Source organism: Corticium candelabrum, chromosome 13 (genome assembly GCF_963422355.1).
Source record: "Corticium candelabrum chromosome 13, ooCorCand1.1, whole genome shotgun sequence".
NCBI classification, from domain to species: domain Eukaryota; kingdom Metazoa; phylum Porifera; class Homoscleromorpha; order Homosclerophorida; family Plakinidae; genus Corticium; species Corticium candelabrum.
This window is the reverse complement of record NC_085097.1, coordinates 4,822,237-4,849,736: the sequence shown is the minus strand read 5'-3', so window position 1 is coordinate 4,849,736 and position 27,500 is coordinate 4,822,237. Positions and strand designations below refer to the sequence as shown.

The window sequence follows — 27,500 nt, the reverse complement described above, 5'->3', positions numbered from 1 at the left end:
GGTTGGAATAGAATAAACGAATGCGCCCCAGGAATGATCGGTTTACTATTACGAGTAAACCACTTTGTCGATCAGTTTACTCTGTTTCTAGGTTTACTAGAGGTGTGAGAATGAAAGAAATACATACCTGTTTGTTTCAACCAAACCGTAAACCATACGTGTGCATTAGCTCGTCAGTCATGACAACAGACGTACAGATACTACATCGCAAACGTCACACACTCCAACAACATGCACACCCCTCATTCCGGAATGCGGTTTGAATTGAACGAGTGTTCGATTGGAACACCGGCGTAGTGTGGTCATCAAGTTTGGGGGACCAATAAATTAGACTTCAAATTACACCCATTTTTACTTGCAAAGCCATGCCCATTTTTTACTTGTGGAACCATGCCCAATATTATTTCTCACTCACAGTTGGTAGACATGTAGACATGTACTACGTAAATCAACAAAATTTCGTAAGCATCTAAGGGCGTATTTCCACTAGTGCCTAAACCGGTTTACCAAGTGGTTTAAGCTAAACTGGTTTAAGAATTGACCTGTTTCCACCTGCACTAAACCAGTTATATGTTAAACCTAAACTTATTTCTTAAACCTACTTCAAAGTAGGTTTAGCAAAGTGGTTTAGGTTTAACAGTAGCGCGCTTGTTTAGATGGCTTCTGACAATGTCGTTTTGATGATATTGACTATTTTGCTGGGATAGGATTGCCTTAAAAGACGTAAGGGTCGTTAACAAGGGGAGAGAAATCAGTAGCTACGGAGAGAGATAAGACAGTGTCTTTGGTCATCGTCATGCAAATTCCTACTAGTAGATGCTGAATCAGTGAAAACCAACAGTTGCTCTGACTCGGCGACAAAGCAGCCCAATACTTCAAAATAAGGCGTTCCTAGACCGTTTGTTTTGCACATCTCGGATGTGCAAGTTCCTAGTGGAAACAGCGCTTTCTTGAACTGGTTTAGTTCTTAAACCCATTTAGGCTAAACTAGTTTAAGGTGCAGCTAGTGGAAACACGACCTAACTTTCGTAAATTTCGTAGGCGATTTCAGATTTACCAAAGTTTATTGATTACTAATTTTTGTCGCTCTGGATTTTAGTGACACTTCGAGTACTAATAGTCATCACGTGTCATGCGTGCCAGACTTGTACATACGAGGCAGACTCATGCCTAATATTTACAGGTGGTGCTGTGGTTTTGACATGTCCGCACGTGGACACCTGTGAGATACTGCTAGGGCGTACACATGCCTAGGCGCTTAGCAGATACTTACGCGTGGTGCTGTGGTTTTGATTTTCTGGTGATTTTGTGTTGATGTTCTGCACAGAAAAGTGGCTACATTCATCGTTGCTTATGAACGAAATGGCAAATTTGGAAACTTGTGAAAGTTTCTGCTTACAAAATATTGTTGATTTACAGTATGTAAGAGTATTGATCGATTTCAGGTTACAAATAAACTGCGAGACTGAGTGCAAGCAGTGTGCGTACTAAACAAGTCCATGAAACCGAACACACTAGCTGTTACAGTCCGTGCTAAAAAAAGGTTTTCAAGGCTTGCTACAATCGTCCTATATGGTATCTCGATGACAATAGATCTAGATAGAATACTAATTCAGTGCAAACCAGCGTTGACCAAGTTTAGCATTTTGTGTAATGTAGCAAGCAATAGGTCTAACTAGGTAGAAAAAGTTGAGCACAAAGTGGAGAAAGTACAAGCTAGTGCATGCAAATCGTTAGGTAGCGAAACCACTGGAGATTCCATTCTCCGGTGTATTGGGTTGTCGACCTTACACTTACTTATCAACGTCGTCGTCAACATTACATACTACTCAAGATTAAGTAGACTGTTTAGTAAGTTTTAGCTCTGCTTGAACTGGAATGACATGCCCAAAATGTTTGGGTGGCTCCCCCCCCCCCCCCGACGCTACGCCGGTGATTGGAATGACTATTCTCTTCGTACCGGAACCGTTGCAAGTGGGCAATTCGAATGCACCCACGTGGCTTAGAATTGTCTTCCTAATGTGAATCAATGACCATCAACAAGATAATTAGCACATCAATGTTCTGACAGAGTGGAATGTACAGCAATTTTTTTGGTCGGACATTGTGCTCTAGCAAAAAAGGTTGCGCTGTCTAGATGTTTGTGTCACTCATTGATTCCCTACCATTCATGTAATAACTATTACGTCTTGACCATCATGTAGGTATGTCCGATTAAAGAGAAATTGTGGTCGGTCATGAACACCAGTTGGTCGAACAATGACCGATGACCGACCATTATATTCCACTCTGATTCATGCACGGCAACGTTCTCAGATAAAACCAACGGCATACACCCAGCATACACCTGCACTCAAACATGTACCCAACTACTATACACCCACCAAGCCCACACGTAGTCTCGCGTAGCCAGACCCTCTCCCCCATCCCGCCGGAAGTATATGGCGGAAAGGGTCTGGCTACTGGAGACTAGACCACACGCAGCAGACTAACAGTAAAGCGTACGCCTACCACATATAATATTACCTCAGAAAGAGAAGACCGCATCATATCAAGTAGAACAAGATGTTGTACTTTGTCCTGTTCGCTAGCCCTCACAGCACACTGTCTCCAGTGAGTTTGAAATTTACTCCCGACGTCTCGCCACCGGCAGCCTCGAAAGTAGAGCGGACACTGAATAATGGTGAGATCACCACACTCTGGATTCTCTGACGTCACATCGACTGATGTCGAAGGGTTAGTGTGTAATACAATTGGAGTGTCCATTGCTGTGGCAGCAGTTGGCCCTCCAGTAGCTTCATGGTTTCTTCCTTCGCGTCTCAAACTAGAAAACACCTAAAACATATTTCACACAGTACAAATTGAAATAAATGAAATATATTCAAATGACAAACTTGACGCGAATCTTGCGATAACGACTGAGCTGCTGCTCCTATTATTGAAGGACGTCGTGCTGCACTTGCCTGTTGTGCATGTGGATCTAAAACAGGAGTCGAATCTCATGTGGACAATATCGGATATATCAACGACGTGTAAATGCCTTCATAAAATGCCAACAGTTCGTCGCAGTTGTCTGCTGACAGACACAACTCAGTCGTCTCTCTTATCGCTTCACTTCGAGGGCGATACAAACACAACAGACAACTGTAAGTGTATTACTTAGGTAATAGTGTAATGTTAGCATACAAATAAGGAGCCAATGACAATGTGGCTGGATTGACAGCGTAAACACACTGCACATCATCGCCTGATGCACTGCATATGTAACAGCAACCATCACCAATTCTCTGTACAATGACTTCATTCAGCATACGCAACATCTGTATTAGTCAATAATTGATCACCCACTAATACAATTGCTTAATTAATCATTAAAATGCTTCACTTTTTGTGCTGTTGGACGACTTTCGGGGTTATTTGCTACTGCTGCTTCTGCAATGCAGAGAAAAGTCTTGCCGTTGCTTGTTCGCATCAGCCAGGCAGGTATTTGATCCGTACTCTATAACAGAAGTTACAAAAGACATCTTGTTGTGATTAACTCACGATCTATATCTCCTACACGTCATAAGGTGAGACAGCTGCATTACACAAAGCAACAATATTTTACGTTAAAAGACATCTCAACATGCCAGACACTAGTAACAAAATTATAACCAATCTTTACTATAAAACGGCAAGTACTTATAAATGGCAACAAATCTTATCAGGTTAATTGTCCAACAGAACAAGCAGGAATCAGCACGTAAAGAGGTAAGCAGATAGAGAGCGCCAAGGAGGTTAAAGAAGAACTCTCACCACATCAACAATCTGTCAGATGAAAGCTGTCACTTCATGACACAATTCCTTGCAACCGTTTACTGCAGACGTTTACCATAATGGGAAATAAAGTAAAATTATCTGTGTGGGCGTGTTTAGTACCCGTATGTGGCATCACAGTAATTCTGATTGCTGGTTAGGGGCTGTCCATAAATAGTGATAGTTTTTTCACTCCCTAACTTTACATTCGTGGGTGGTGGGTCTCTGAAGTTTTCAAAGTAAATAATATTGATGACACCACTTGACACATCTGGTATTGAGTGTCTAGACTCGTGTCCAGTTAGAAAACTCCTACTGATAAACACAGTTTGCACATATAGCTAACTACGTGTCAACTGAATGTCAACCACGTGTCGAGAAAATGGCTGTACAGTACAGCCAAAGTTGTTAAGAAAACTCCTCTTGGCAAGGGACGTTTCTTTAGAGTTAGCCGATCCTGATAGGGACGCTGGATATTATGCACTTATTGAAGCACTTTGGACACTGCATAAATCTAGCGACAGGACTACAATATTCAACATACTGGTACATGTGTCTTCAATATTTTATGTAGCACAAAGCAGGAGGGTGGGTGGTGGGTCTTGGAAACTGTGGGAAATTTACGGAGTAGAAAAACTATCGTTATTTACAGACAGCCCCTTAGCAAGAAAGACTGATACCTGTGCACTTCTCAAGGTAAGGATTGTGAGCAATATGGTGGGAAGTTGTGATAATATTGACTAAACAAACTGTGACCCAAAACTTATCACACAAGTATCGATTGTGTCCATACAATCATGGAGCCTCAAAAGCTAGGAGACCCTTCTTAGATTAACGGTACGGTTAAACCTAAAGTATACTTCCAAACAAGCAGAGAGTACATCATAAGGGGAATCGTCTGAACAACTCGTGGCCCATTCTCTGCTGCTGTGGCTGGCTGGACTGTAAGCTTCCTGCAGGAAAATACCAGCTGGGCCTTGTATCTTTCTTTCAGCAAGTTCTAGTATTTGGTGAGAGTTCCCCTTTTAAAAAGATGAGAGCGCACAAACTACACCTATGTTTCTGACTGTAAAGACAATATAAACAACACAGATAGATATCACACAAAATTCAACTGGAATATTGATTAACACAATTAATTAAGCAAAATCAAAACTATTTATATTTCTTACCAAGCTAGAAGAAATTTCAGAACACAATAATGGACATCCAATTGCAAGTTCAAAGCATATCTGCATGTAATCACAATAGTAACAAAACATTCACCAAACTAAAGACAAATTAACTTACAATTCCTACACCAAACACGTCTGTCTTGAAGGAGAACTTTCCCCTATGTGCTTCAGGAGGTAAATGGTCTGTGTATGTCATGTTCACCAGAGGCGAGCAGCTATGTTGACTCAGGACACAGTTACTAAAGTCGCCCAGCTTGGCTCTTGAATTGCCAGAAATCAGAACATTAGATGACTTGATATCACGGTGAATAAGATTTCGTTGAGCTAAAAATGTGACAGCCTCAACGAGATCTTTTGCAATCTGCAAACGAATCTTCCAATTCAATACCAAGCTGCTCTCCTGCAAGACACAAAATGATCATAAATCCCGCTAACACATACTCAAATGCACCTACTAAAATCTACACAGTTGGAGTGTAATATGCAGTCTAGTTACAGGGATGTTGCCACCGGTCAAGTTAAATCGGACCCATTTCCAATATTTGTACTTTCATCAATGGACTATTCCCCCAAACTTCCAAAATAGGGTATCGCTATAGCTGATTTAAGGAGAACTCTCACCAAAATCAACTATCTCTCAGATGAAAGCTGTCACTTCATGACACAACCCTTTGCAACCGTTTACTGCAGAAGTTTACCGTAACAAAGAAATAAAGCATTGAAATTACCTGCGTAGGCGTGTTTAGTACCTGTATGTGGCATATGCGTACCTCTGATTGTTGGTTAGCAAGGAAGACCGATATCTGTGCACATTTCAAGGTAAGGATTGTAAGACATATGGTGTCAAGTTGTGATTTATTGACTAAAGCAAACTGGAACCCCAAAGTTATCACGCAAGTATCGACTGTGGCAATACAACCTCAGAAGTAGACCCTTCTTAGATTAGCTCATAGATCATGTCTCGCTGAATTTTGGGTGCGTTAGGAGCACTTGGTATGGTTAAACCTAAAGTAGTTACTTCGAGAGAGTAAGACTTTGTGTACATACGGGGAATCGTCTGAACAACTCATCTGCTTCTGTGGCTGTCTGGACCGTAGGTTTCCTGCAGGAAGATACCAGGCCTTGTATCTTTCTTTCAACAAGTTTTAGTATTTGGTGAGAGTTCTCCTTTAAATAAGTTTTTTAATCACTCTGTACAGCCTCATCTCAAGTGCCTGCATGCAGCCCCACAGATTAGAATGTGTGTGTGTATATATATATATATATATATATATACATATACAGCTTGCATACCTAGCTGTTCATTCTGGTTTCTGGCTGGAGGTTTTTTGCAAGAAAGGTTACTTTTCCTTATGTTAATTAATTCTAATGTAATCACCTATAAAGTCCAGCAAAGTTGAGTTTGAGGAGCAGAATAGTCAGGCAAAGTGGAGTTATCTCATGACTGCACTACCACCAGAATATGACCGACAGACTTAATTATTACATTCGAAGTCTAAAATCACAAAAAAATCAAGCAAGACCGCACTCGCAACATTTAATCCTTCAAGAGATAGCATGTCCGATTACTAGATATACATATGTACTGACAGCAAGCAAAAGAAGAAAGCCAACAAGAGAAAGGACTTATCTTTGTGCATGCGCGTATGTGTGTGCTTGCAAATTTTCAACCGAACCACTTCCAAACTGACAGCTACGGCCCAGTAGTACCGTAATAATTCCCTCACCCGAATAATTTCCTACATACAGGTCATTGCCAAAAATACTTCCCTCTCCCGAATAATTCCCCTGTTGTAATAGCTAGATCTCTGCCACGCAGATATAGGTCTCATATTGATACATGCTAACATACAATGAGGTCAAATTGCACTAAAGATGTGATAATTGCAACGTTGCAACACACTCAATCATATTCATTGCCTTTACCCAAAGCCGGATTCAGGAAGTTTTGGAAGAGGGGGTTCATCTGGTAGCAGTTATTTATAGCATTACTAGTTTTCTCTTTTCTAATGAAATTATATGAAATTATTGAACCACACCTATTGGAAAAGAGGGGGTTTCAACCCCCTGAACCCCCCTCTGGATCCGGCCCTGTTGCCCTACGACTCGGTCAAAACTCTAGATAATAAATTATTCAATATTGTATATTACACATACCTTGTCATTCAGTAAACTCTTCAGACAGCTCCAAGGCATACATTCATATAACATGTATAGATCAGAATCACTCATAGGGAAATCAGTAAGTCGAACAATACAGTCATGGTTGGTCCTGAAATTGAGAGTTGATAAAAAAAACTACAGCCAATACGTTACGCAGGTAAGAATGCAAACACATTTCAGTCTATAAAAACAATCAGTGTACTGACCATAACATGCAATGTACGTGCTTATGCCAGCAGCAGCACACAGACACATGCAGCATCGTGATGCAAGCAAGAAGCAGCCATTCATCAGATGGTAGCTTGGTTGAAAGACGACTATATTTACATCTGTCACGTACACGATGTAAACAACAACTACAAACAGCATCGTCGTGTCTCAAGATCTCACCATGTCCTTGACAAAATTTCGCAACAAAATTGTTGCAGTGAAAGACAATCTCGCGAACACTACAACAACAAAAAGTCAACAACAATTGCAACAATACATAATACAAAGAAAAACCTTAATGCATCTTATTGCCATTTCTTGTCCTCCTGTTCCACAATACACTGTGCCAAATGAGCCAAAATTATTTGTCTCGGTAGCAAATCGATCATGATGACTACAACCAGACTTCTCTTCCATCTGCAAAAATACTTTAATAAATGTACTGTATTTAGAGCAACAATGACTTGACATACAAAGTACAACGACGAAAGGTTGAAGATCAGCTTCCTATTACCGCAGGCAACTTCTACATCCACTGTAACATCAAGCTCCTGTGTCTCATCTGCCACAATTCTTCTATCACCAGACTGGCGACACAGTTCAAATTCACTGTGGTAAATGCCTCCGCGAGCAAAGAATGCTGATAGTTTGGTTGTCTAGACACACACAGATTCTTACATCAAATTGAGAATAAGTGTAAGACAAACATAAAAAATAATTAGGCAGTTTCTAAATATAACAAATATTTATTTTTTGTATTTCTTTTCTTTCATCATAGATAATTTATTTAGAGACTGGACTGCCTCACTACACAAAGTCAATGACAGACATACAGTAAGTCTGACAGCTCTATAATTTGTAAACGTCTGGTGTGTGTGTGTGTGTGTGTGTGTGTGTGTGTGTGTGTGTGTGTGTGTGTGTGTGTGTGTGTGTGTGTGTGTGTGTGTGTGTGTGTGTGTGTGTGTGTGTGTGTGTGTGTGTGTGTGTGTGTGTGTGTGTGTGTGTGTGTGTGTGTGTGTGTGTGTGTGTGTGTGTGTGTGTGTGTGTGTGTGTGTGTGTGTGTGTGTGTGTGTGTGTGTGTGTGTGTGTGTGTGTGTGTGTGTGTGTGTGTGTGTGTGTGTGTGTGTGTGTGTGTGTGTGTGTGTGTGTGTGTGTGTGTGTGTGTGTGTGTGTGTGTGTGTGTGTGTGTGTGTGTGTGTGTGTGTGTGTGTGTGTGTGTGTGTGTGTGTGTGTGTGTGTGTGTGTGTGTGTGTGTGTGTGTGTGTGTGTGTGTGTGTGTGTGTGTGTGTGTGTGTGTGTGTGTGTGTGTGTGTGTGTGTGTGTGTGTGTGTGTGTGTGTGTGTGTGTGTGTGTGTGTGTGTGTGTGTGTGTGTGTGTGTGTGTGTGTGTGTGTGTGTGTGTGTGTGTGTGTGTGTGTGTGTGTGTGTGTGTGTGTGTGTGTGTGTGTGTGTGTGTGTGTGTGTGTGTGTGTGTGTGTGTGTGTGTGTGTGTGTGTGTGTGTGTGTGTGTGTGTGTGTGTGTGTGTGTGTGTGTGTGTGTGTGTGTGTGTGTGTGTGTGTGTGTGTGTGTGTGTGTGTGTGTGTGTGTGTGTGTGTGTGTGTGTGTGTGTGTGTGTGTGTGTGTGTGTGTGTGTGTGTGTGTGTGTGTGTGTGTGTGTGTGTGTGTGTGTGTGTGTGTGTGTGTGTGTGTGTGTGTGTGTGTGTGTGTGTGTGTGTGTGTGTGTGTGTGTGTGTGTGTGTGTGTGTGTGTGTGTGTGTGTGTGTGTGTGTGTGTGTGTGTGTGTGTGTACCTCACGGTTCTTGACAGGATTGTCTTTTCGTTTACTAACAGCAGCCAACTCCATCCTGCTGGGACAATGCACATGTACACTTAACAGACCTTGAGCACCAACAACTAAAGTTTGAGGATCTCCAACCAGACTTCTTCCACTCGTCCGCTATAATGATAGAACCACAAGAATAAAATTGATTGTTTGACTGTAAATGTAGTTGCAAACATCCATGTGCACGATTTTATTATTATGTACAGAAATGTACCATTATACTTCATTTAACTAATGCAACTAGCATTCCTCAAAGTCTATGCGAGCAAACTTGGTGAGTGTAAGTACAGTATGTAAAGACGAGGTACACTACAACAAAGCTCAAATGTGTAAGTTTAAAAAATTAGAATTAAATTAAGATTTATCCAGAAATTAATATTTAGACCAGAAATTAAGATTTAGTCTAAAGATTAAGATTCATCTAAAAATTAAAATGTAGTCTAACAATTAAAATTTAATCCAAAAATTAAATTCAGTTTGAAAATTAAAAAAATTAATTCAAAATTAAAATTTAGCTTAAAAATTAAAATTTAATTCAAAAATTAAAATTTAGCTTAAAAATTAAAATTTAATTCAAAAATTAAAATTTAGATTAAAAATTAAAATTTAATTCAAAAATTAAAATTTAATTCAAAAATTAAAATTTAGATTAAAAATTAAAATTAAATTCCAAAATTAAAATTAACTCCAAAATTAATATTTAATTTAAAAATTAAAATTGAACTCAAAAATTAAAAATTTAATTCAAAAATTAAAATTTAATTCGACAATTAAAATTTTAGTTTAAATTTAAATTTAATTCAAAAATTAAAATTTAGTCTACAAATTAAACACGCCCACCGACCAAATTTGGTGCGACAGTTCTTGTCAAACAACTGCTTTTATTTGTGGCCTAAACTAACAAGGCGCTGGCTACATGCCAAAACATGACACCTACCTCCATTGACAGCCGTTTCTTTGAGATGACAACGCGTAGAGTGCGAGCAGGCCCATTACTGGGAGACTTGTATACGGCACATTGCAACCGACAATGATCAGTTTGGGACATGGTGTGACTACTTCGCACCAGACGCGGACCACTTGACACAACAAGATTAGATAAAAAACATACAAAAAACCGGGATCGCGTCACACCCAGAAATGTTTCCACGCGAAAGTCGTGCAGGCAGCGGCTCGCCTACTGCTGCAGACGGTTCCACCTCTAGCTCGATCTGCCGTGCTAGTCGCGACATCAGTGGTCCAGTCTCGAAGTCCGTTTGCAGCTCAGCGTGAAGACGTAGGCCTACAGAAACATGTACGTCCATGTTCCTACCGTTTGCTTCCTGCGGTGATTCATGTTGCAGTCGGTCTGGATGTCGGCGCTCGGTGTCTGGTAAAATCACGACGCCAAGTCGAGGTCTGAATTGTCCAGTGGGAACGACGTCCTCATAGTGCGAGCCGCAAGCTGCACGTCCGGACTCTGAGTCGTATGGTTCTTGCATTAGTTGGCCGCAGAAAAGACACCGCGGTGACGAGCATGCCCAGTGGTTTCATTCATTGAACTTCCCCGGATGTGCAACGCCTCCAACCCACCCACACTAGTACGATTTGGCTTACAGCTAGCCATTTGCGGGTATTGGTAGCAAGGTCCGGATGAAAAAGGGGAGACGCTATCTACTTCCGGCCTAGATTGCATGCAACTGCTCCATTCTCCGATGTTGCTAACAAGTGTTTTGGTACGCAAAAATTGTTAACTAGAGACTACGAGACTGTGCACTAGGTTGCCACTTGGTTTTCCGACCGACGTCAGACTGTTAATGTGACATCAGAAATGCTCAAATTTGATTCAAAGTCAACTGGTAGGTTCTTACAAACCTAACAAACTGCCGTGTAGTACTACTGTAGTTAGAGTTATAGACAACAATAAAACTTAGGAAAACTAAAAATCTGCAAAATTCGATCAGCTACATGCAGAGCTTTTGTTGAGTCCAAAGGCAACTTAGAAAAGACCAATGCTTGCTAGACCACATTACCATAGTCAGTTGTAATTGCTAGGCCAAAGCATTGTCTGGTGCCAAATTCTTGTTTGTCAACAAAGTAAGGCGGCACTGTCTGGCACTTGGGCAAGGAGTGGGCGTAACCAAGATAAAACATATTTGGCATACCAGTACTTGTGCAAACAGCATGTCATAAATATAAATCATTCCTATATCTTTGAAGCGAAATACAAATCATACCCCGTGTTGATCGTAAACTGATGCAATTTTGTTGGCGCCTACATTAAGCATTCAAGGTATAGTGACAGTTTCCAACTAGCGAGAGACATGATGCTGTTACCTAGGGTCAGTATTTTTATAGTCCAGCGCATGGAGTATATTGTATCAAAAAAGTCAGAGAAAGTCACCTTTTGCATACACACACAAAATACAGTCACCTTAGAACAATTCGTGTGAGTTTAACACAACACCTGATCTCAGGACACACAACAGCCAACTTATTGTGAGCGGCGTTCAAATCGCTGAGAGTGCCTTGAAGCTGAGATATCCTGAAGAGTACACAAGTCCATGCTACAAAATCAGCTAGCTAGAAATGCATGAGTGAAATGTTAGTATACCAAGGTGACAGCGATGAAAGCTGGTTTTTGCTGAGATCAAGTGTTTCAACACCAGCATGTAGTAGAGCATCAACTGTCTCTTGAGCAATCTGAGTAAGTTTCTGGTTACTAACACATTGTAAGACATTTTGGTACATTTAATGTAGTGTGCATACAAAGCACATCATGTAGGCAACAGACCTCAAGCTGACTCGTTTGAGAACTGGGTTTCAAGCGCAACTGAAGTTGCTGTTAGAGCCCCTATTTCCTTCGTTGAACTGTCTGAATCTTATAAAACAAACAAAACAATTCAAGAAATATGTGTAAATGAAAACAGGCAGCTGGACATACAAATAAATAAATACAAGCAATCAATAAAAGAGAAACCACATAGCAAGCAAGATTGATCAATTACAGAAACTGAAGATCACTAGATCTTGAGAAAGAACAAAGTGTTGCGTCGTTACCGACTATATATTGTTCTATTGCAGCTCGCTTACAGTGTGTACGCAATAATATACCAGACTACACAAAGTACTATATAGTGTCATAATCTCTATGTATGTTAATGAGTACTAGGGGTAGTCCCTTACTCTACTACACTCCCTTCCACTAAATCTCTCGATATCTCCTGGGGGTCTTCTATTGTTCCTTGTGGGATATCGTCGATTTTCTCTCTCTGTTGACTTCTCAATTGGTTTCTTTGTTGGCATGTTATCAGTCTGTTCCGACTGTGTCTCTGTTAACTCAGGGTGGCTAGGAGTAGTTGGTACTGAGTCTTCCCCGGTAGAGTCCGTTGATGAGATTGTCTTCTCAGCATTCACTTCGGAATAATTTCCAGCTTGTGGTGGAATCATAGTCGCTGTATTATCATGAGTATTGGAAGTTTGCTCCTGATGTACATCCTGTGGAAAACTTCTGATATCATGATGTAGTATATGGTCTACATGAACATACCTAGCCTGACCATTCACATTTACAAGATAGTTGCTCGGTCCCAGTTTCTGGACTACTGTTCCAGAGAGCCACCGTCCCCGACTATCTTGTCTTGGGTTCCATACTGCCACTGATTCTCCAGGTAACATCTCACGATGTCTGGATGCAGCTTCTGTTTGGCTCTCCTGTCTGTCTCGAATCTCTCCTCCAACTGTAGGTTTAAATGAAAAACAAAAACTGCTTTGTTCAAAACTAGTAAGTGTTGATAATATAGAGACACAAGTGATAGTAATCTTACAGAAATATGCAGCTATCTAAAAACACTAAAAAGCACTAACCATCTACATATAATAGCAACAGCTGCGTCAAGCTGACGAGTGCAGTATGGTAGCAAAGACAGAGAGCCTAGCTCATAGATGACATGTACAGTTGAAACAAAACCTCATAAAATCCACAGTACAGACTGACGCATATTATTTACACAATGTATGCATGCAGTCAAATGAAAGTTCCCGAAGGTTTCTCACTCTATAAAAAGAAACTTAGCTATAGGCACAAAACCATTCACACAAACCACACAGTACATCAATACGTACAACGGCAGTAACTGTGTCATCCTTTTCCACAGGTTTCTTGGTCATTGTTACCTGTGACATGTACCCATAACATTACTACCAGTATAACTCAACACTGCAAAGTTGTCTAGCTGTAGTTACACACTCTACATCTATTCATTATTTTAATAATAAGCAATGGCTGTGAATTTGCTAACAATGAAAGCTCATCCTCAACTTATATTGTAGCAACTGATTTGTTCACAAAGCTACCACTGGTTTTCCCTGACAGTCAATCTCGCCTCATTAGCTTTATTAGTATAAATTGGATTATCAAAATTTGCTCGACCCCTCAATCTACAATAATAAAAATCAACATAAGACTTCTGTTATCATGTAACCTGTTAACATACAGTTTCCTCCTTCGTACTACAAGTAGAATGATGATTACTGCTACTATCACTACAACTCCAATTGCAGCACCAACAGCAATACCCATTGTTCCTGTTGTTCCTGTTCGTTTTTCTATAACAGCAATGCAGCTAAGCCCCACAATGATTGATTCAATGCAATACCTACCATCGTTGCTGCCTTCGGTTGGCAATTACTGAGCAGGTGTGGAAACTGCCTGAATTTTAGTATTGCATCGTACACCAACGTAACCGGTATCACATCTAAATAATACAATTGCATTAAGATTTGCATCACAGTCACTAATGGCTTTATACTTGCACTGAGGTTCCCTCAGACCTTCTGTAAAAACTCCATGTTTACAGTAGTCAGGACACTGAAACAAGTCAGATAACAAACAGGTTTTGAAGTCCGAAAGAAGATTGTAATTTTCTCTACATTTGCATATGACTAAACCCTGACGTCCATTTACACAGATCTGGTCACAACCGCCATTGTTAATTTCGCAAGGAGAAGAAACTATACAACACAGATACATCAAATAGTGCAACACAGATAAACAGACCAAGGTATGGTGAGACACCAAATCAAGCCAGTTTTTTGACCAACCTAAATTCTCGCAACGAGGGCCACTATAATGCCTATCACATCTATAAAATTAAACAAAAAACATATAATAAACAATAACCTCATTCAAAAAGCAATGCAATGTAAGACAACAATCACCATTGGCACACCACAAATGCAGTCAATCAATAAGAACTTACTTGCATGACAATGACGAACCAGCCACACACGTTCCATTATTGTAGCAAAAGTTGTAACTAGTGGGACATTCTGTAGTGTCTAGAGAAATACAAGACTTTCTGTCTGAAAAAAGTGACAGTCCTTCTGGGCAGTGACACTCAGCCTGAAAGTTCACCTCATTACATACGTGGCTGCAACCACCGTTATTAACTTTGCATGGTGCATAGTCTGCCACAGTTGGTTGGCGATGAGAATGCACAGATTTGATAGAAAGAGAAGAAGCTCTATCTAAATTGTTTCTCACAAAATTAGGGCTTTGTTAAACACCACTTCTTCTCATGGTCACCTCCATAATTCCCTCTTTGTCCCAATCGGTCCAAAACAGTTTGTTGTCAAAAGACGTCAAAGCATAAGGATGAAAAGATGATGACAACTGTATAGTAACAATGTTAGTGCCATCCACATTTACTCGCTTTATATGTTTGAGCTTAGCATCAATCCAATAGATATGACGTCGATATATGTCAAGAGTCAAGCCATTCGGCCAACCCACAGTTTCAGTGACAAGAGACAAGTAAATGCTCGGTTAGCATTGTGTTTGGCGAGCGATGGTGTTCTGTCTTTACCTATTCGTGTAACAATGGTTGCGTTACGTAGCAATAGTTTCTAACGCAGGAACTCAGGAAACAGACTTTCAGTTGCTCTTCTATAGTATTTGCTTTCAATTATCCGAATCCGGTATTCAATTATCTGAACTCGGCGTTCAATTATCCGATTCAGGCGTTCAATTATCCGTTGCTTACGGCTGTTGTGCAACTAAATAACTTACATAGTCTGCGGTTGGGCAGCTGCTCAAATATCATCATTCATCAGCTGTATAGACGCAATAATTTGTAATTAATCTTGACTTTAGCGTGAATTTTTAGCGTGTGTTGTACGATAATTTCCTTTGCACTAATCTTGGTGTCCCACGTTTCCGCGGAGGTCTAACTAACCTGTTGTGAGCGAACTAAATCTACATATCTAGGAAGCCTACAACAACGCCTTGCTCCGTCAATCGTGGTGTAATCCGCATACTTTGTAAACCGCGCGCGTCATGCGTGATACCATGCAATAGTCCATCATTCGTCTTAGCAGGTTTTTAGCTAATCGAGAGCCACACCTGCCAACCTAGCTGAATCAAAATGCGTGAGTTTGCAAGAAAAAATGCGGGAGAATGCGGGAGTCTACAAATTTTTTTGACACGCTTACAATAGCATTAATATCAATAAATGTATTGTTGGCGAGCGAAGCGAGCCTCTCTCTTGTCATGTCAATTGAGCTCGAGATATATTATATTTATATATTTATATGCGGACGTCAGCACTTTTCATATGGATTTACGGCAAAACGGAAAGACGAATCGACAAAACGACGATGCCAGATGAATGCAATTTTGACTCCGTAACATATGCGCTAAAAATCGATTCAAGGTCCCCTTTCGAGGGGTCGACTCAATTGTAATTTGTTGGCGAGAAGGGTCAAACGACTCTCGATTTTGCTCCCTTTCGCGACTAAAGAGCGGAAGAGACCTCCTAGCCCTCACGTGCACAGAGAACGGGGAGGGTTGGCTTGCAAGGCTATGCAACCAAGCGACGCCGTTTCATTAATTAATTAATTAATTTTGCTGACTCATTTTAAATCTAGCTTACGTTTTTTGTCTCACTGATGCTCGTTCGCAGCTACAATAATTTAACTGAAACGTAGCAGTACATGTCGTCACCGCAAGTACGCAAATATATAATTCTTATGAGTTTAGGAAAGCTGTGCTCGTCCACAGCTAACAGATCTAGAGTGTCTTGTGGAGATGCTAGCTAGTAACATATCACTAGCAACAGACTTCAAATAGATATACCAGCACACAAGTTCCTCATCAAAGCGTTCTTGGATAGCTCACATGTCTGTCTTGTAACCTGAGCTGGACGAATTTTTTCGCTCCAGCTTTCAAGGTGAATTCGTTTTCAATATCAAGGAAAGAAGGTTTATACCGAAAATCGCTTTTCCCCGTGCATTCAAACGCAGAGGCGACACGTCTACTAATTAGCTAATAACTAAAAGGATGCTGCATCTCTGGATCCGTGCTTGGACGCCAAACATTATTAATTTAATTCAGTGAAGTAGCTGACAAAGGGCGCCAAGGTGACGCCATAAGAAAAAAACACATTTCATTGCTGAACAGAAATTATAATCAGTACTTCGTTCTCCAGGTAACGGGCTGATTAATTAATTTCAACCCAGTCAGTACATCTAGTACTCACAGTAATACGTCACAAAGTTAAAAAGTAAATTGACACGTTCTTAAAATGTAAACTGTTTTTGCTGTGTTTAACCAACTAGCACATGACACTAATACAAAATTACATGAACACTTAATACCAGCTGAGACATGCATACAACTGTGGATATAAAGAATGGGTGACACACACTTGCTTAGCAGACACAAAGAAACTAGAAAGCTGCAGCTGCCTGTACAATTCAACAAAACCAATTTGCAAATACTTGAATATCTCTGTCAATACAAAAAGACCCACATACCGCACTAGACCGACGAATTGTGGCATTTTTGTCACCTCCTCCTGATTGGCTACCTGAACAATGACACCAATCATTTGCAGAAATTAATATTAAGTCAATCTGTCATGCTGCTAACCAACATCATGAGAGCACTCAACCTACAACGCAAACCAGTTAATGTAATGTGTGCCTTAATTAACATTAACCTATTATGACATACACAATCCTTTGTCTGACTCAGAGGCAGCCAACCAGTCAGGATCACTGTCTCATTTCTGTATTTAATATTTATTGCCACTTCCTTCTCTTGAGCAACTTCACTTGTATTAGATCCCAGAACAATATGAATTTGATAATCAAAGTTGTATTCTGTAGCATATGGCATCCTCCATAAGTCATTGACTTGCAATTTCTGCACATAGAATTCAAGTAGTAATGTCCTCTTCATTTAATGGCAATTTTAATTAACCACCTTTGATGCTTGAGGTGACTCCCACGTACGACTTTCAAAGTCGACTTCAACTGTTCCACTTGACCCTATGCGAAGTACTTGTGGACCGTCAAGATAAAGTACTCTTTCTGTGTTCTGCATTCTAGCTAGAATGTTCTACACAAGGACACATTCAAAGTATCCGAGAGTACAAAGTCATGCTTTTACCGGACCTCAAATACTGAGTCAGATGCATCGTGTAAAATGAGAATTAACCTCCAGCTGTCTCTCGAGTATAAACGCTTGGCAAACAAAGAACAGTACATATTCTTTTTAGCATAATTCTGTGCCACGCCCACCCAACAGTAGCGACAAAAATGAGTCAAAAACAGAGTGTTGGTTGCTGGTAAATAGTCACAGTCGTGGACATCCAACTTGCCACTGTTGACACAATATTCAACAATTTTTTCCCATCTGTGTTTGTTGTCTGTCTTGTTTCGAAAAAGAAATAGTCGCCAACCTCGACAGCTTGCCGAGTGACTTAATGTAATTTCAACAGGATTCTTAAAGTGTTGACCACAAGGATTTAATTCCAATACTAAGCTCATGATAAAAGTATTGGCGTCACAGGTTTCATAACATTTACTTTCCTGCAACTCTCCTGGTCGGTTTCTGTACAATGTAGCACTAACTAGAACAGATGTTTCAACTGCATTCGATGGGACAAAAAACTTCATATCATTAAACACAGTGTGGCCTTCTTTTGGCGTGACTAAGACTTCTGTAGAAGAGACAACTGTCGTTTCCTCACCTCTCACAAGCAGACTTTTCACTGTAAAGTTCAACATAATTAATGCAATCACATCTTTATCAAACAACTAATTTAGATCTTCTCTCCTAGTACTGACCGAAAGTAAATGCTGCACTTTTCTTGAACTTGTTGAATAATGTCATTTCAGACTGTTCAGAATCTGAACAAGCTGCTAAACAGCAAACAGAGCAATTTGATTTCATATGATCATGCTCTTTGAAACCAACATAAGCAACATCCTCAATCAGATGCCAAAAAGCCTGAACTTGAATTAGTGCATCACAATTAACTGACCATTTTTTGCAACGCCACATTAAAATATAGAGATTACAGAGACCATACACCACAAGTTGAACGAGAAATTGTATAAATAAATTAAAAATTTCATATTTGGTCACCCAGTCGAGAACCCACTTACCTATAACACAAATCACAATAACTCTCCACAAAATATTAGATAAAACAAAATGCTCTAACGAATGTCAATAGAGTGGCTCAATGTCAAACAAGATCCAAAATTCTTTAGAATTCCATTGCATTCTCTGTTAAACTTGACCACGTTCTCATTATTTTCCAACTGAAATTCTATGATTTCTTGTATGGCTTGCTTTGGCTGTACCTCTTCTACAGCTTGCACAACTACCTCAAGCCGCTCTGCAACCCGTGCAATCCTCCTCCTTGATTCAGTAATGGATTCAAGTACCTTCACTGATTTAGCAAGAACTACTTGTTTCTCGGCAATATCTGCAGGAAATCAAATGTACTTGCTACAGCAGTTCCATAAATGACATCGATAATACGCTGACTGCCAAGTGTGTGTGTGTGTGTGTGTGTGTGTGTGTGTGTGTGTGCGTGCGTGCGTGCGTGCGTGCGTGCGTGCGTGCGTGCGTGCGTGCGTGCGTGCGTGCGTGCGTGCGTGCGTGTGTGTGTGTGTGTGTGTGTGTGTGTGTGTGTGTGTGTGTGTGTGTGTGTGTGTGTGTGTGTGTGTGTGTGTGATGACATTCCTCCTATGCTAATCAATATCATGGCAGCAGCTAAATATTTGTATAGACATGCTGGCGTAGCTAGAACGAGTAAAGCTCGAAACAACAGTGCTGCCTTGAGGTAGCCGTAAGTCTACTATCTGCTTCAAGGCTGAGCTTGTGTCGGTGTCAGCCACAGATTCCAGTACTTACTTCCTGATCCACAAGAACCTTGAACTGCAGATTGAGAAAAAGTGACCAACAGTAGCGTCAAGGGCGACATCAAGAAAGCAGACGCAGATCGACGTCGCTCCATATACATAACACACCTCTACTGAGCTATTTTTGTTCACCTCCCGCCTACACAACGAGCAACTGCTCCGAGAAACACTGGTCCGATTGTAGGTAATCGTATCACACGATTGGTGCCTACACAGCTACGGACACACTCCTTGTCATTTTGGCAGATTGACTCTCAACAATCTACGCAAATACAGTTGCGCATGCGTGGGTGTGGCTTGTAACCGTACGCCAGGTACACGGCGAGCTCCATTAGGTGCAAATTCTCACGTCTGCTTTTGGACGTTGGAAATTGTCAGTGTTTTTGTCTGACAGTCAAACGCGAGAAGCACCAACTTGAATTCTAATTAATCACGTGATGTTAGAGCTGCCAACTCCCGCATTGAGCGGGAGCCCCCGCATTTGGGACCCTTCTCCCGCCTACCCGCATTTGGCATCAAATCTCCCGCATTCTGACCATTGGTGGGTGTGAACAAAATGATAGACGTGCCTGTTCTGTGTAACTGTGACCCTACCGTTTTAGTACATTCATGTGTACGCACATACTTGATATTCCAATACCAATTTCCATTTGTCAGCCCCTCTCTTCATCCGGCTCTTTCCTAGCATACTTGGTCAAAATACTGTACTGACATAGAATGAGGAGTCGGTCAGAGGTGGATAAGAGGGAGGGGCTGGCTACCAGATTACCATATGTATTGCTGGAAAAGTGATCGAAGAAGGCCACAAGAAAATAGAATCCAGAACATCCCAACTAGCCACGAGCTTATGCATGTACTTTGTTCTTAGATTTTTATAACAGCCAGTAGTACGTACAGTACAAGTTATGTGTTTAATTAATTAACTATTATGTTTAGTAATTGATGTTGATGCTGTGTGCCGCTAATCAGGCACATTAATCAATCGGTTAAACATTTGTTGCGCTATAATTATATTAATTAATGGCTTCTACTTCAACCAGGCATGCAAATACTTAAATTTTGATGATTAGATATTATTTATATATATTATTTAACACTTATTACGATATAAATTTACTGGTATTAATGCTATTGTAGGCGTGTCCAAAATTTTTAAAAACTTCCGCATTCTCCCGCATTTCTTCCTGCAAACTCACGCATTTTGACACTGCTAGGTTGGTAGGTCTGCGTGATGTGTAAATTAATTAATTACATAGTTAAACGTAGATCAAAACTTGTGTTCTTCATATTTTTATCTCTTGAGTAAATGCGATTTAAACGTCCGATGTTTTCCAGTTAGATAGCTACAAAGTTGAGAAGGGTGAAGCACATTGCCGGCCAAATAGTTGCAGTTATATTTAGACGGGGATTTTCAGAAGGGAATGCATTCCCTTGGCTACAACAGTGTACACTAACGCATTAATTGATGTTACACATTAATATATGCAGAGTCTCATATAGCGCACCCTAATTAAAGGATTCCCTTTTTAGCTATAGGTGATGGAACACTGTCTGTGCTTCTAGTTGTAGTTACTTTGTAGTAGTCGATCTGCATGGATCGCCTAGATCACTCTTGCTTGCAATTTTTCACTTGTTTGGGCAGAGAACGAAAGCGATTAATCTGTAATGAATTCAGAATGTAGACAGAGGGGGTGTAACGTCGAGTCTTATGACTCTGAGTACGTTCCCCATATACGGAGATCGAACTGTATGTAGACTAGTATAAATTAATGTTGACGATCACCAGCTGGTATAGTTTCATTACGTGGGCTTGCTGAAGGCTGGGAGATGAGCGCTCGTCGAATTGCAGCGCTGTGTGTGCTCCAACTCGCAGTCGGACTTCAGTCGAGTGATTTAGTATTGACGTGCAGTAGCCAGAAGCTCCAGTCAACCAATCATACAAAAGGAAACAAAGAGCACTTCGAAATCTGTGAGACAGGCTTTTCAGAACCAGATTGCGACGTTTCGATTGATATAGAGATTCAATTCAATTTTACAAGCGTGAACGTCTACACGTTGGACTGCGGGGCCTCTGGAGTGAAAGTGGGAATCTTCCAAGATGGAAACAATTTGCATCGTCGTGGATGCCACGTCCATCACGAGGAAACAGGAGACGGTATTCGATGGATAGCACATATACAACCACACACCAAATGTGCGTTCACTTGCAGTGCAATAACAGGCGAAGGTAGATCTCGACGCTCTGTTTTGCACTAGAGTATGGGCTGATGAAGGTTAATTAATTAAATTTGTTTATAATTCTTTACAGACCAGGGACCCTTGGAGGTTACTCGTCTCAAAATCCAAAACACAAACAATCCTTTAGATGTCGTCCGTGTACAAAAGCGACTTCTAGTTACTCCAGAATCAGACGAATATAGAACGTTTTGCTGGCTATCTGGTTATGACATGGGGCTGTTTCTTCAAACAGTTCATCCTATCCCTCAGGCTCGAGATCGTCCCAGGACGAATTACAATGGATACTGCCAGCTGTACATGGACGAGGACTGGTGGTATGTAGCAGCATGGAAAGGCGTTACACAAAACTCTGCAGCTGGTCCCCAGTCTGATTATTCAGCTTGTAACGTGGCATGCCAATACGGTAAGTACTATAAGAAATCATTAGAGTTAACTAGACAAAATTGAGTATGTCAATCACTGTTGTCTTGCATGCAGTAATCAGTAATAAACAAGCTGATGAGCAAGCGATCTAGAATGCGGATTAATTATCAGATGAAACAAAAAATACACACAATGCATGCCTATTTCAGACTGTATATATTTTTAAATTTTTAATTTTTAATTGTTTTAATATTCTATTTTTTATATATTACCATCATATAGCTTCAGCCATCAAATATACAGTAACGGATACGGAAGGTTGCTATTACTACACTTGGCCATACACTTGACACAATTTCTTGCGCAGCACACTTAGAACGCTACATATCTTGACAAAGACAATATTAAAGCAGATACAATACATGTATAGACATGTAAGACCAGACTAAAAAAGGGAAGTTCCTCGGATACCATTGCCAAAGAACCAGCTCCCTAGATCAGTCACTACTAAAACACATTTTTAATTATTACAAAACCAGCAGAAAATTATATTTACTGTATTTGGACAAAAGGAGATAACTAATAATTATTATTTATTATCATGTAATTTATGAAGCAAACAACAACTAATATCATGCTGAGAACACAACACAACACAAAACTTCTTAATTCTAGATAACTTTTATGACGTAGCCATTTCAAGTGTAAGGTACTAACGTACATGTATACTTACATGCAGTATTACATTTGTAGTGCGAAAAGATGCGAATGTTGACGTGGATTGGGGTGAGTTTGTGACTCATGCTCTCTACGACGACGAGACCGAGCTAGTCTCAGCCGATTCTCACCACCAGTGTAGCCTCGCGTACGTCAACATTCAACCGACAACAACAACCGACTTTAGTGGATGTCGAGTGCGCGTCAATGAAGATACCGGAATGTGGCAACTTGATGTTATTCAAAATTCCGGCGGCCCTGGGTCAGTAGAATGTGGAGCGGTGTGTTCGTGTTCTGGCTCTATTTCTGATACTAAGTGGCCGTGCATATTGCCGCACCCAGCAGAACCAGTAAACAAAACCAGAATCCAGGCCGAGACAGAAATAATCAATCAGTACCACGTGTACAGTTATGTCTACAATTTACAGACAGCTAGCTTGCTTGCCATCTTTCTCATGCTGGTTTCGATTGCCGTCATTTTCGCTTGGAAGTACTTCCAAAGAAGAAAACGAAATGAAAAAGTTTGAACCCAAGACTTTAACTGACTGCAGCGTCGTTATGAGTTGCTATAGTCTTGTCTACTGCAGATCTCTTTTCATTATATTTGATGGTGTATTAGAAGCAATACGCATATTATGACTTGTTGCTTCGATCGACTATTTGTTAATTAACACTATAATTATTATAATAGTTTACGCACTTTTATAAAATTCAAAATTTTATTTTTGACGACTTGTGTAATTGATTAGTGCATCCTCGTGAATATGCATGTATGCCATTTAGTACAATATCAGAATTAAATTAAAGTGACTCTTATATAATCTTCGTTACCAGTTGTTTTCTCAAGACATTTGAGAAAGACAAAGCACTGTCACCCGACAGCTGGTTCTAGCCCATGACTGGTCCGGGGCTAGGGTTATATATAGAGTTAGGGGGAGCATTAGGGTTAGGGCTAGGTTCAGGGTCAGGGTTATAGGATTATAATTAGGGTCAGCGTCAGGATCAGGGTTAGGGTTAAGTCTGGTTCACAGTACGATGCCAGCACGAGCGTCCTGCGATCGTTCTGGACGATGACGTGAGCGAGCGTCCGCGTCACACTGTGAACATGTTAGCGTCTGCGACGCTCGCATGACGCATGCACGACGCTCGCCTAGCGTCCACGACGCTGGAAGAGAGAAAAGTTCTAATCGAGCGTCCTAGCCGGAAGTGACCCAGCGTCCGATGGTATCATGTGCTCATTTTCAACCAATCGAAAGTCAGTCAGAGCAACTGGACGTATATTGGATATTCTATTCGTTCACATGGCATCGATGGAAGTTTTCATTGAGTGTATGCATAGTTTTTCCTGCGTTTGGCAACTCCAGTCAGAGGACTACACGGACCTACGGATGAAAGAAAACGCTTGAGACTACGGCGCAGCAGCAACAAAAGCAAAACATCGCCGTCCACGTCTGTCGCGAGTACATTGTACACACGTAGTTACTTTGCAACGCCAGACCACTATCGCAGTGTGATCTTTTTGCTATGAACACGCTCGTCAGACGCAATACTGTGTGAATGGCACAGCGCCAGCGTCTTCGCTGACGCTCATGTGAGAGTCCTTGTCAGCGCCCAGAACGCTCACAGAGTGCTGTGCCAGCGTCGTACAGTAAACCTGGCTTTAGGGGTCTGGGGTAACGTTACGTTCAGGATCAGGTCAAGATTAAGGTTAGGGTCAGGGTTAACAGCTAGGGTTAGGGTCACGGTTAGGGTCAGAGTCAGAGGTAGGGGTAGAGTATAATTAGGGTCAGAGTCAAGATCAGTGTTATGGTTAGTTTCAGGGTCAGGGTTTGGGTTATGATAATTGTCATGGTCAAGATCAGAGTTAGGATCAAGGTTAGGGTTAGGTTTAGGGTCACGGTTAGGGTCAGGGTCAGGGTTAGGATTAGATTCAGTGTCAGGGTTAGATTTACAATGGTGTCAGGGTCAAGATCATGGTTAGTTTCAGGGTCAAGATTAGGGTTAGGGAAGTTCAGAGTCACGGTTAGTGTCAGCGTCAAGGTTAGGGTTAGCTTCAGGGTCAGGGTTAGTGTCAAAATCAGGGTTAGGGTTAGGTTCAAGATCAGGGTTAGGGTCATAATTAAGGTCAGGGTCTAGTTTAGGGTTAGGGTTAATGTTAGCTAGAAAGGTTAGGGTTAGGGTCAGAGAATGTTAGGTTTAGAGTTAAGGTTATGTTTAGGGTCCGGGACGACTTACGTCAATATCGGACTAACTATTTCAACCACAACTGGTGTAGGAGTACATTTTTGGCTGCCACAACTGGTCCCCCAAACCAGTTTAGACGGCGACCAACTCTAGAGCGTGACAGCAAAGTCTCATATGTATATCAAGAACAACGTCAATTAAGCTATAATCATAAACTTGAATCAGTAGCAAGTGCTCTTGCAAAGCAACCACATCAACGTGAATCCAATCCAATCGACTACACTGCAAATCAATGAATAATATCAGCTAGACCACAGTTACAGATCAATGACATCAATGCGATAGCATCAAGCAGCTTGGTAGAGATGGCTTGACTATTATAGATCATTCAGAACTCTACTCACTTTGATTTATTGCGTCTGGCAATCGCCTCCACAAATCCTCCGAGTCTGGGCGAAGTTTGTAGATGTCTTCGATCTCGTCGGGCATCTGACTGTCATCAAGGTGTATCGGTATACATACTACACTGCGGTTTCTAATTGACTCCATTTTAGCTTTGACGATAGCAAATTCCGTCATTTCTTCTCTCAGGTAGTTTTGACTGACGACGACAATAATTTTGTTACTTCCTTTCACCTGCTTGGTAATAGCCTTTGTTTTTGATAGACCAGCAAGTGGATAACTGTACAGTTCTATATTTTTATAATATTTTAGCCTTGGAAGCAACTCTTCCCTCACCCAGAGGTCTTTTTCACTGAAAAGGCATGAAACCTTTATCACTCGTTGTCTGTCCTCTCTTCCACTAGAAAACTGCTCAGAAATGAGCTCCTGGTTACTTGCTGCTGTTGTTGTCTGATTTTCTCTTGTATTGATGATGTTCTCAAGACTTATAGTATCTGAAAATCGATTGTGAGGTAACCAAATATACTTGAATCGAACAGCCACGACGACGATTGTGACTACAGTAACTGCGACTAGAATTATTACTACAGTCGGAACAATCCATGTTGTTGATTGAGCGTCCACCTGCATGTTGCTTGTCTCTGCTCCTGTTGTGGTGACGTTGGTACTTTCAACTGTTACCGTTGTCCGTTCGGTTGATCCGGCACTAGTGCTCGGGCCACTTGTCTCTGAGCCTGTTGTAGTAACGTTAGTTATTTCAACTGTCATCTCCGTCCAATGGGTTGATTCTGTGTTTAGACGGTTTGTCTCTAGAGTGACATGGAAGGCATTACCTTCGACTGTCATCTTAGTCCACTTCGACGCAAGCGGCTGCATATATCGTCCTGACACATGTATCACACATCCAGGACTAGAAATATTTGCCACATAAATCGACTTGGAGTAACTCGAATCAATCATGGTCATGTTCATGTCAGAGACTGCTAATGCCTTTCCTGGACACGCGACCGACCAAGCAAGGTAGGCAGAAGCGTGAGAGAGTACACATCGTGCTCTCTCAACGGACACTTCCATGTAGAGTGAACACTGAATAATATCGTCCACAGTGACATTCATAGGTCTGCCGTCTAGATTCCTGCTATTTGTATCGTTTGTAACAACACACCTAGCCACAGGTTTCGTGTAGCTGTACATCTTTAATCCCTTGTATTTTGCAGATGACAGTTTCATTGTAATGCGTAGAGGCTTAGACTTGTCACACGATCTAAGGCTCTCTGTATTACCAACAGTGACGTGGTCTTGATCATCACCGACAGTTAATTTAATATCAACCGGTATACTGTTTGTCTCACCGACTTCTCTTCCAGCAGGACAACAAGCGATTGGTCCAATACGAAATACCAAATCACCGTCATTGTCGATGTCACGTGAAACGGAGCTGTTTGAATCTACTGTCCAACAGGAATGGTAATCCCTAAGCTCGCGGTCGTCAACATTTTTGGCAGCAACTGTTCCTTCGATTACCATCATCTTATTGCTAGATCGGCATTGTTTTGGAGCATGAGTTTTACTTGATTCGCATCTTGAACTTAGAGAGATCCAGGTCATGTAGTTGTAGCTCGTTGTTCCTTCAGTTGTTTCTTGCATAAAGTTTGTACAAGGCGGTTGAACATATCTAAACAATCGAATCTAATTAAGTTTAATTAACTAACGTAATAACTAATCTGTTTCTCACTGGTTGAGATCAGCTAGAATATAAACGTCGTTCTTTGGCAAGCAAACTATTCCATTCTCTCTGTCGAGTAAGGAGCCTGCACAACGCAATCAATCGGTAGGCTAATTAACGTAATCAATTCGCAAGCCCACAGGCTTGAATGGATATACCTTTTGGTTTTACGTAGTTTTGTGAAGTTGTCGTAGACTTGAAACAATCTTTTCGACTATACCTACCACTCTCCATTCTAATCGGACAGTGAGGCTGCTGTTCACACTGTTCTCGAAGTTGGGACCAGGCACAGACGTTGAACCGCGACTCCGAGAATCGTTGTGCAACGGCATTTCTCCACGAACACGGGTCCGTATAGTTGCAGTCGTACGATGAACTCCAGCGACGGCATTCGTCTCCTGCGACAACTAGAGAAAAAGAAAGACAACGCGATCCCACGTGTGTTTTGTTCGTCGAACCGACGCAGCTGCATGTCCGCATGTTGTCTCACTTTCTCTCCTCGACAACG

At 41.1% G+C, this 27,500-nt stretch overlaps 5 protein-coding genes and 2 long non-coding RNA genes across 9 annotated transcripts in view; 1 reads left to right on the top strand and 6 right to left on the bottom strand.

The window, feature by feature from the left end:
* The window catches only part of LOC134189119 (uncharacterized), a 16,258-nt gene extending 4,646 nt beyond the window's left edge, over nucleotides 1-11,612 (bottom strand). The window contains exons 1-14 of one of the 3 annotated variants that reach the window (XM_062657355.1): nucleotides 10,300-10,674; nucleotides 10,103-10,244; nucleotides 9,133-9,279; nucleotides 7,817-7,999; nucleotides 7,638-7,760; nucleotides 7,524-7,582; nucleotides 7,128-7,242; nucleotides 5,086-5,370; nucleotides 4,968-5,027; nucleotides 3,386-3,499; nucleotides 3,187-3,320; nucleotides 3,041-3,117; nucleotides 2,895-2,980; nucleotides 2,527-2,835 (exon numbers count right to left, since the gene is read on the bottom strand). In XM_062657355.1, the coding sequence (XP_062513339.1) occupies nucleotides 2,527-2,835; nucleotides 2,895-2,980; nucleotides 3,041-3,117; nucleotides 3,187-3,320; nucleotides 3,386-3,499; nucleotides 4,968-5,027; nucleotides 5,086-5,370; nucleotides 7,128-7,242; nucleotides 7,524-7,582; nucleotides 7,638-7,760; nucleotides 7,817-7,999; nucleotides 9,133-9,279; nucleotides 10,103-10,244; nucleotides 10,300-10,646 (2,181 nt within the window). In that variant the 5' untranslated portion in view covers nucleotides 10,647-10,674. Of the gene's footprint in view, nucleotides 1-2,526; nucleotides 2,836-2,894; nucleotides 2,981-3,040; nucleotides 3,118-3,186; nucleotides 3,321-3,385; nucleotides 3,500-4,967; nucleotides 5,028-5,085; nucleotides 5,371-7,127; nucleotides 7,243-7,523; nucleotides 7,583-7,637; nucleotides 7,761-7,816; nucleotides 8,000-9,132; nucleotides 9,280-10,102; nucleotides 10,245-10,299; nucleotides 10,675-11,578 lie in introns of those variants that run through there. The other 2 variants (XM_062657356.1, XM_062657357.1) reach the window with 2 other exon arrangements.
* A 4-nt stretch (nucleotides 11,613-11,616) lies between these two features.
* LOC134189120 (uncharacterized) lies at nucleotides 11,617-12,015 on the bottom strand. The gene is made up of 3 exons (XR_009971441.1): nucleotides 11,939-12,015; nucleotides 11,759-11,859; nucleotides 11,617-11,689 (listed from the first exon to the last, which is right to left on the bottom strand). It is a non-coding gene; the product is annotated as an uncharacterized LOC134189120 (long non-coding RNA).
* Nucleotides 12,016-12,231: 216 nt separating this feature from the next.
* Nucleotides 12,232-13,006, bottom strand: LOC134189190 (uncharacterized). Its single transcript, XM_062657432.1, has one exon. It carries the CDS (start codon nucleotides 12,820-12,822, stop codon nucleotides 12,313-12,315), a length of 510 nt encoding a protein of 169 aa, XP_062513416.1. The 5' UTR covers nucleotides 12,823-13,006; the 3' UTR covers nucleotides 12,232-12,312.
* Nucleotides 13,007-13,300: 294 nt separating this feature from the next.
* On the bottom strand, nucleotides 13,301-13,901 carry LOC134189323 (uncharacterized). Its single transcript, XR_009971486.1, has 3 exons — nucleotides 13,807-13,901; nucleotides 13,641-13,752; nucleotides 13,301-13,584 (listed from the first exon to the last, which is right to left on the bottom strand). It is a non-coding gene; the product is annotated as an uncharacterized LOC134189323 (long non-coding RNA).
* A 2,682-nt stretch (nucleotides 13,902-16,583) lies between these two features.
* On the bottom strand, nucleotides 16,584-19,545 carry LOC134188752 (uncharacterized). The gene is made up of 9 exons (XM_062656941.1): nucleotides 19,355-19,545; nucleotides 18,657-18,923; nucleotides 18,277-18,597; nucleotides 17,602-18,200; nucleotides 17,411-17,545; nucleotides 17,159-17,350; nucleotides 17,075-17,096; nucleotides 16,960-17,012; nucleotides 16,584-16,890 (listed from the first exon to the last, which is right to left on the bottom strand). Exons 1-9 carry the CDS (start codon nucleotides 19,461-19,463, stop codon nucleotides 16,873-16,875), a joined length of 1,716 nt encoding a protein of 571 aa, XP_062512925.1. The 5' UTR covers nucleotides 19,464-19,545; the 3' UTR covers nucleotides 16,584-16,872.
* Nucleotides 19,546-21,148: 1,603 nt separating this feature from the next.
* LOC134188994 (uncharacterized) lies at nucleotides 21,149-23,370 on the top strand. The gene is made up of 3 exons (XM_062657216.1): nucleotides 21,149-21,589; nucleotides 21,671-22,003; nucleotides 22,717-23,370. The coding sequence occupies exons 1-3, from the start codon at nucleotides 21,190-21,192 to the stop codon at nucleotides 23,205-23,207; spliced, it is 1,224 nt and encodes a 407-aa protein (XP_062513200.1). The 5' UTR covers nucleotides 21,149-21,189; the 3' UTR covers nucleotides 23,208-23,370.
* Nucleotides 23,371-25,030: 1,660 nt separating this feature from the next.
* The window catches only part of LOC134188912 (uncharacterized), a 2,526-nt gene continuing 56 nt past the window's right edge, over nucleotides 25,031-27,500 (bottom strand). The window contains exons 1-4 of the mRNA XM_062657121.1: nucleotides 27,483-27,500; nucleotides 27,151-27,399; nucleotides 27,002-27,077; nucleotides 25,031-26,941 (exon numbers count right to left, since the gene is read on the bottom strand). The exon at nucleotides 27,483-27,500 is cut by the window's right edge and continues 56 nt beyond it. Of these exons, the coding sequence (XP_062513105.1) occupies nucleotides 25,261-26,941; nucleotides 27,002-27,077; nucleotides 27,151-27,399; nucleotides 27,483-27,500 (2,024 nt within the window). The 3' untranslated portion in view covers nucleotides 25,031-25,260. The remainder of the gene's footprint in view (nucleotides 26,942-27,001; nucleotides 27,078-27,150; nucleotides 27,400-27,482) is intronic.

Excerpts from the sequence above, each read along its gene's own strand:
- LOC134188994 (XM_062657216.1), top strand. The coding sequence starts at position 21,190 with ATGAGCGCTCGTCGAATTGCAGCGCTGTGTGTGCTCCAACTCGCAGTC. Across the intron at positions 21,590-21,670 it reads CAGTGCAATAACAGGCGAAG|ACCAGGGACCCTTGGAGGTT; the intron begins GTAGATCTCGAC and ends AATTCTTTACAG. Across the intron at positions 22,004-22,716 it reads TAACGTGGCATGCCAATACG|TGCGAAAAGATGCGAATGTT; the intron begins GTAAGTACTATA and ends TTACATTTGTAG.
- LOC134188752 (XM_062656941.1), bottom strand. The coding sequence starts at position 19,463 with ATGTATATGGAGCGACGTCGATCTGCGTCTGCTTTCTTGATGTCGCCC. Across the intron at positions 18,598-18,656 it reads GAGCCACTCTATTGACATTC|GTAAGTGGGTTCTCGACTGG; the intron begins GTTAGAGCATTT and ends TTTGTGTTATAG. Across the intron at positions 17,351-17,410 it reads AGTCACCTCAAGCATCAAAG|AAATTGCAAGTCAATGACTT; the intron begins GTGGTTAATTAA and ends TTCTATGTGCAG.
- LOC134189190 (XM_062657432.1), bottom strand. The coding sequence starts at position 12,822 with ATGTTACCTGGAGAATCAGTGGCAGTATGGAACCCAAGACAAGATAGT.